Consider the following 8,488-nt stretch of genomic DNA (forward strand, 5'->3'; position numbering starts at 1 on the left):
CTGGCGTGTGTTGGCGGGCGTGTTGGCGGGGCGGGAGCTGCGGCCGGTTTTTACACAGTTATGTGCCGCTTCCCCGAAAGTAAGACCTAGCGGATCTCTGTAATATACGACCTACCACCGAACTAGGTCTTATTTTCGGGGTAGGTCTTATATTACAGAAATCCCTGAAGATAGTGCTAGGTCTTATTTTCGGGGTAGGTCTTACTTTCGGGGAAACACGGTAGATAGATGGATGGGTAGATAGATGGGTAGATAGATAGATAGATAGACAGACAGATAGATAGATAGATAGATAGATAGATAGATAGATAGATAGATAGATAGATAGATAGATAGATGGATAATGGGTAGATAGATAGATAGATAGATAGATAGATAATTAGTTCTAACTCCATTAGTGACTCATACAGCATTTTAGGTCTACCAGATAGAGGTTCCCAATAAAAGGAAAACATTCCTAGAATCTGACTGTACAACATTTTCACAGAGTTCAGATGAGGGGACTACATGCCTGCCAAGAGTACAAAATAGGAAATAAAATATGATAATAAAGTATTTCTAGATACATAGCTAAATAAAAAAATATAACAGTTGCTTTAAATATGATTTCCGTGTATTAATATTAACTGGTACTACCTCCATTAGTGACTCATATGGCTTTTTCAGGTCCAGCAGATTGAGGTTCCCAATAAAAGGAAGAGGTCTGGGGCCCGGAGGCATTTTTCCTTTGCTCTTCTTAGATCCATGGATCCAGTATAGAAATAATACAATGAATGCCGTAAAATACAGTAGAATGTCAATCCTTGTCAGGAGGTAGCTGAGAACAGTCATAGTGGACAGCTTTTAGAGCAATATACTCTTTGAGCCACTGCACAACATTTAAACAGATGGGATTATTTCTCAACAAAATAATCTTTACTAGAGCACAAATAAAACCACAGCAACCTGTTGCCTGATTGGCCAGGTTTTCTAATTTGTGAATACATAATCTTGAATCTATGATTTGTACTCTTCAAACCTGTATAACCGTTTTTTTTTTTTTTGTTAAATGAAGTTAATGGGTATTTTTTGACAGTTTTGATGCCAGAAATTAACACTCACATCAATCACATTACGGTGTAAACTATATACTAAACTTAGTATCACAGGACAAACTCATCTAGGTTATGAGAAGGCAGAAGCAGGAGCACTCTTTGCTGAATGTGATTTGGGATACATTTATAAATTGATATGACCAGCTTGCCTGGGGTGGTAGAATGTCACTGCCCCCCACTATACACCTACCCTTTGGCAGTAACATTTTCACAACAAGGAACATGTATGAGAGCATAAATACAATGGGAGAAATGTAATAAAACTGGAGCAGACAGAATCTGGAGCAATTGCCCATAGTAACCAATCAGCTTCTCTCTTTCATCTCCAAAGCTAAAATGAACAAAATGAAGAGAGAAGCTGATTGGTTACTTTGGGCAACTGCTCCAGATTCTGTCTGTTCAAGTTAAGATCAATTCCCCCCAATATCTTTTTTACAAGGGGACATTTTAAACAGTGCTGATCCAGGATAAATAAATCATAATAAATGAAACATTGGGCTAATATTATTTTAATAAAAATCTGATTAACTGTGAGCTTGGGGATTAAAACAAGTGTTTTTTTCTGGCTCAGGCTGGTTTGCATTGAAACCAGTAAAGCATTGCAACCATGTTCAGTGTATCACGAGTACAATGCTATTGCTCCTACAGATTCTCCAATCGTCCATGCCTGTATAAACATTCAGAAACAGGCATGGGAGGAAAAATGAATGAACTACAAGTGCTGTGAGGTCACCACACTTGTATTCCTTTGAGAACTCATTGGGATCTGGCAGAAACTTGTGATATGTCTGCGCATGCACAGACATGCAGTAAAGGCCTGGCAGAGACCTGCAACCTGTCTGCGCATGTGTGGTGTGAAACCAGGCAAAGGACTTTCAAGATGGTAGAACAGGAGCAGAATTGAATGCCGCTCATGCACAGACACACTGCAGGTTTTTGGGAACTGGAAAATACTTTACGGTGTGTCTGCACATGCATTCCCATATTGCAAGCTCTGCCTGGTCCTGGAGAAATGTCCCTAAAAAATATTAAATAAAACCTACCAACTGACTGGTGCAAAACGACAGTAGTACCTATATTCCAAAAAGGTTTAAAGTGTATTTCCACTTTTGCAGCCAAATTGGGATAACACCTATTTTATATTTGGTACATGTTCCCATTCACATAGCATAAGCTAAAAAAAAAAAAAAAAAGCTTCTTGCAGTTTAAATAGCTTTTACGTGGGTTAGGGTTTTAAGGGTTAACATTTCTTTGTGCTTCTATTTCTTTTTAATGTTAGGACGGAATGTGATGGTTCAATTTTCAGTCCCAAGACTTTCCATTGGGACAGACCACTGTTAAAGGGCTAAGAAAAACCTGGAATCAGCCATCTTGCCTGATTTAACAAAACATCTAAAAGGTAAGAATTTATTTTAAAAGTAATTTTCTAGTATGCTGTGTGAATAGGAACACATAACAAACATATGGAGGAGTTTTCCTAAATTTGGCTGCAAAATTAGAAATATACTTTAAGATGCCAGTCTGGGAACTACAGACCAGTAAGTGTAAATTCAATAGTAGGCAAAATGTTTAAGGGAATGATAAATTACTATTTACTAGATTTTGTTTGTGGTACTGGTATAAATGACAATTAGATTTATGAGCGTTCAGGGACGAATCCTCCATTTTTTCCATTATATTCTGACAGCGGTTAACTGCTGCTAGCTACTTTCAGCCGATAATTTTCCAACCAGCTAATCGAGTGATGTTGGGTGGAAGGGTGGCGACAACAGCACTCACGGTGCAAATTTCGTCTGGTTTATCAGGAACTGAAATCTGACACGCATATATCTGGCTTAACTATCCTCCATTCATTGAACATTGAAATGGTGATGTTATTTGCAAGCTGAGGAAGTTATCTGGTCTTCATTCATATGGGCTTCCCTCCCCTATTAAGAAGGGAAACGCGCCTTTAGACCTAGTTCTGTGGGTCTATCTCCCCAGGTGAGTGCTGTTCCAATTTTTGCATTCACTGGGTGGAGTTGAAAGTCTGTCAGGATTCTGTGGCAACTGCTTACTTGGAAGTTTGGATCTATCTAGTGGTGGACTATCCCCTGCATTTATTTGCACGGTTATAATTGTTGCACATTGGACTTTGTTTTTATCACTCTGTTCACATCTTTTCATGTTTTTATATGCTCTTTTGAATATATTTTTTAAAGCATATACTTATATATCTTATCGTCATATCACATATTTCACTGAATTGTAGATATTTATTCAGCTCGTCACATGATTGTTATACATGTTTTAGATATTTTTTATTTATCTTGAGTGCCTATTAGCTCTTATTTGCATTTATTTACTGGCGCTGATCACATACAGGTCTATTCACAAAAGGGTGACGAGTTCTGAGAAGGCAGGAGAAGTGAACTATCTAGGCCAAAATAGCCGATTTGGAAAAATTCTCCAATTCAGCTCACTTTCCAGTTCAGCTATGTTGTCCTAGATTGTTCACTTCTCCTGCCTTCTCCAAACTCTTCACCCTTTTGTGAATAGACCCCATATTGTTTTTATAGTCCTACATTGTACATGAGGACAATAATGGCCTGTGGATGTCTGTTAGGATCCAGAGCGCCTCCAGGTGGCGCTGGAGCTCAGCCCTGCAGTTCCTGTGCTCACCTGCAGGTGTCTCTGGGCAGTCAGTAACTGTTAGGTACCAGACTACCACTGGGTGGCGCTGGAACCTGCTGCTCCAGTGCTCACATGCGGGTGTCTCCCAGTCTCTCAGCACTTAGCCATCACCTGGTGCTTCCTGGGAGGGTATTTAAACCCTCCCTACAGTCAGGACGATGGCTCAGTATTGTTTCCTGTTTCCTGTGAATCCTGAGTCCCCAGTTCTGTCGCCATTTCCGGTGAAACCTACTTTCAATCCTGAACCCTGTTACCAGTCCTGAACCCTGTTTGTGTCCCGAGCCCGGTTACCCATTTGCAGTCCTAGATACCTCCTGTTGCCATTACCTGCCTGTCCTCCTGTTGCCATTACCTGCCTGTCTTCCAGTTGCCATTACCTGCCTGTCCTCCTGTTGCCATTACCTGCCTGTCCTCCTGTTGCCATTACCTGCCTGTCCTCCTGTTGCCATTACCTGCTTGTCCTAATGTTGCCATTACCTGCTTGTAGTCTTGTTGATGTTACTCATTTTTTACATAGTTACATAGTATTTGGGGTTGAATAAAGACATACGTCCATCAAGTCCAACCCATATAGGTCCACGCATCATCTCATTCTTAGGAATACTTGTATCCCTGGATATTACGGTCCCTCAAGAAATTGTCCAAACGTTTCTTGAACAAATCTACACTCTTGGCTGAAATCACTGCCGATGGCAGTGAGTTCTAGACCTTATGGCAGTGAGTTCCAGATATTTATGTTTGCTTTGGGTGTTGTTTAGTGTTGCTGTTTAATAAACCGTATATAATACATTCTGCCCTGTCCGATGTGGTCATACGTGTTTAGTCTGCCTGCGTGGGTACCGGCACAGGTGTGGGGTCACCTGTGCCGGTATCGCTGACAATGTCCCAGAGCCCTGGAAAGTGGAGGAGAGCACCGTCTGCCAGAAAAGGGAAGAATAAAGTAATAAAGCTGCTTTGTCCTCTACTACTACTAAAACAAGGGGTATCATAATCCACCACAATTCAATTCAAGGTTTGATATCCAGACAGCCAAACAAAGTGGAAGCCAACAAAGTTGAAGCCAACAAAGTTTAAATCCAATGTTGACAAGATATCCCCTTAAATAAAGTCTTTTCTACCAACCATACATGATTTATTTCAGCCTAATCAAATCTTAATTTATTAAGATTTATCAATCCCTGCACCATACATTGCAAGTTTGTAGCATTAGAAAGAGGGATTCCTTTTAGGGCAAAGTATGTAGGCAATGGAAACACACCTGCCACAGTCCCAGTACTATGGATGACAAAGAATTAAAGCCCAACTCCAGGATAAAAATAATTAAACCTGTTTACATCCTGCAGGGGTCTTTCTTCTGGATGTCCACTTCACTACTTGTGTGACATGGACGATTTCCATTGGTTGTCTACTAAAGGTTTCCTCTCAGGATCCAGAGGACTAGAGATGTTGGCCTATGAGGAATCAAGGGGACCAGACAGCAAGCTGGATTAGTTGTCCCCACCAACAAAAACAGCATTAGCAAGGGACCTGTGTAGGGGTACCCAGGTGAGTATAATTTGCTTGAAAAGGTAAGAAAAAAAAACACCTGTGAGTGAGGTGGGAGGGAGGGATGGCAGGAAAATACATTTTGAGCGGAGTTGAGCTTTATTACACAAGAAAATGGCTGGCTAACCAAGGGCTTGTTTTATTACTACACTTCCATAACTCTGGATACTCTGGATACTGAAAAAACAAATAGAATAACATAGGTGTTAGATGAATGTTTCTTTTTCTAGTTAGATAGTGCCAATATTTTATAAAGGCCTATACATCAGTCCAAAGAGAGGGACAAAAAAGTATGAAAGCTTTACAGAGGGATTTGTTACCATAAGAGGCAGAATTCCTTCAAATGAAGGGTAATTGTACTAATTGGGAAATATGCAGTACTCCCTATATCAATGTGGTCAGACGGTAGGCACCAGCTAGTTCCTGCACTGAGATCCTGGCTCAGAAATGACACAGTCATGTGAATCCTGGTGTATCTGCAGTTTTTGTCTGCATTCACAAATGTCTAATGCAGATCAGCCCCCTACGGTAGCCTCCCACCATGTGACTTTTTGACAAAGTTGCCCTGTCTGCTGGCTCACGCCTGACATCCTTCGATTGAAAAATAAAACACTGCAATATTAGCTTTGGAAGAGTTTGATAGATAAGGCTAAACCCTGGAATACAGAGTAAGCCAATATTACTACATGCTATTACTGAATATAGTCATGTCAGGAACATTTTACCTGGCAAGGCTGTGATAGTATTATTGCATTGCTATTCTTATTTTATGAGTAGTCAAGAGTGTGCAATAACTTTAGGACTGATGCAGACTAAAAGGCAATCCATAGCTGTCAGCTGGCCAAGGGCAGTGACTTGCTTTACAGATTATGTCCTTCAAATATTTGTTCATGATTTTAAAGCTATTTTTTCAGCATGCTAAAAGTTATTATAAAGCAGAACTTTAGGAAGATATAAAAGATGCAAATGAATCATAATTATTTAGTGGGTTATTCACTCAGCTGCCTTCAGCAGCTGAGTGAATAACCGAGCCGTAGTGAAGGGAGCCGAAGCCTGTTTGGCTATTCGCTTCAGCCCTGTATGGCTATTTTCAGCCGTACATCAGCTGCCTTCGGCTCCCTTCACTTCCCTTTGATTCAGCTGAACAGCCACAGCACGTTTGGCAGAACCGAAGGCAAGAACCGATTCGCCTCAGCCGATCCAACATCTGCATCAGCTGAGACGAATGTTCGGCAGTTTACTTGCTGCTGTTCACCCCTATTCTCAAAGAGGCTGAACAGCAGAGCATGAATACCAGTGCAGTATTTGGCTTGGTCATTGTGTTCAATACCTCAGAGGTAGCGAACTGAATGAAAAATTACATGAAAACAGAAAAAAAATGGCGCAGGGGGGAAAAGGGGGTACCCAGATGCCCCCCGAGGGCAAGTGGTCTGGTATGGCGCAGGAAGGGGGGGGGGGTGCTCACTCATCCCCCCCTTACCTGTCCTTCCAGGCCAGTGCCCAGATAAAGGGTCTGGTATGGAATTTTAGGGGGGACACCACATTTTGTTGTTTTTTTTGCATTTTTGAGCATTGGGCTCCCCTCTTAAAATTCCTAAAGGGTCACACATATTTTTCTTTTTTACGCGGGGGTCACCCCTAACGTTCCTACCAGACCTAATGGATCTGGTATGAATTGGGAGGGGGAACCCACGCTGTTTACAACTTGCAGGGAGAATGCTCTGCTTCAGTTCGGTTGCTGTATGGGCTGTTGTGAAAAGCCCATACAACAGCCTTTCCGTTCGGCTGAACTGAAGGCTTCCTGCAGGTGAAGCAAGCCGAAGGATTAGCCGAACGCTCTGATTAATCGTTCAGCTCCTTAGTGAATAACCCAAATTTATTTTTTAAATGCAAGCAGAAAAAGTACCCAAATTTGACCTGGTATCAGCCTCTTGCAGTACCTGTACAGCAGGGCTGGAGTGTAATTAGAAGAAGCATTACAAGGAGCAAAACAGTTCATTTGCTGACAAGAAGCATGCTGACAGAAAGAAAGCAGAGTGACAGACAGATGAGCTCATTACTGTGCTGTTTCTCCTTTCACTATCCAGTCACAGGCTGGGGCGAGTACAGGATGACCTGGGATCAGAGGAAAATTGTTGAATGATGCTGGCCATCAGACTGAGAACATCTAGTAGCAAAAAAAAAGTACTGCAGGGGAAAACTCCAAATTAAAGAAGTGAGGGTAAATCATTCAACACAAAAAATCACCCCAGTGGGATGGAGACAGCACAAAATAACCTGACAGAGGTTTCCTACATCCCTACTCTATCCAAAATAAAAACAAGGTTTTGGTTATACATTTCCTTTAAGTTCCATTTTACTTGTACTTTATTTGTCCAAAGATAACATATGCTTTAGTTAAAGGATAACTGTACTTTCATAGAGCTGTACTTTCTCCCGAGAGGCTCCTGTATACCCGGTACACTGCCTCATAGATGTCTACAAGGTTCTACTGCAGCCAAGGGTAAGAGAATTTTGTATTCATCCTTCTGTCCTAATGGCCAAGTCACTACTTCAGGAGCACAATTTATTTGGTAGCACTATTGCTTCTCCCCTTTGCTATTTTTTATATAACAAGCATAAAAGGAGTTTTAGCAGTAGAACGTTCGAGGACAACATTTATGTTTGTACTTATTATTAGATTTTAGTAATATACTGAGTGTATAATGCTGGGGGTTATGCTGTTATTAAGAACTGGGTCTTGTATTAGTAGTTGCTCAGCTTTATATTTGAGCTGTGAAGTAGACATGTAGACATGTAACCCCCAACAAAAAATTAGTTTTATTTAGTTTCGGATCAATTCGGATTTTTATTTCTTTAGTTTTTCGGATCCAACATTTGATACGGTTTGTTATGCGGATTTCGTATATGTCTGAATTTTTGTTTAGGAATGATCCACAACAGGAAGTCACATGACCGTGGTTGTAATGCAACCCCGACAGCCCCAAAAAAAGATTGGCCAGAGAACAGTCTTCTGTCGAATTTAGTTTTGTTTACCTCACTATACACCATACATTTAATGTATCTATACAGATAGATAAAATATATATTATAACTATGTAGTCTTATTCTAAACTTCCTTTTAAGATATTCATATTAACATGTTCTACCTCCATTAATGACTCATTAGGCTTTTT

General features: G+C 40.7%; 1 protein-coding gene across 1 annotated transcript in view; it reads right to left on the minus strand.

Moving 5' to 3' along the window:
* Positions 1-855, minus strand: part of LOC108797841 (cytochrome P450 2K1-like) — a 32,270-nt gene extending 31,415 nt beyond the window's left edge. The window contains exon 1 of the mRNA XM_018569564.1: positions 637-855. Within this exon, the coding sequence (XP_018425066.1) occupies positions 637-831 (195 nt within the window). The 5' untranslated portion in view covers positions 832-855. The remainder of the gene's footprint in view (positions 1-636) is intronic.
* Between the last annotated feature and the right edge of the window lie 7,633 nt (positions 856-8,488).

Source organism: Nanorana parkeri, unplaced genomic scaffold, assembly GCF_000935625.1.
Source record: "Nanorana parkeri isolate BGI_ZX_2015 unplaced genomic scaffold, ASM93562v1 scaffold3, whole genome shotgun sequence".
Lineage (NCBI taxonomy): Eukaryota > Metazoa > Chordata > Amphibia > Anura > Dicroglossidae > Nanorana > Nanorana parkeri.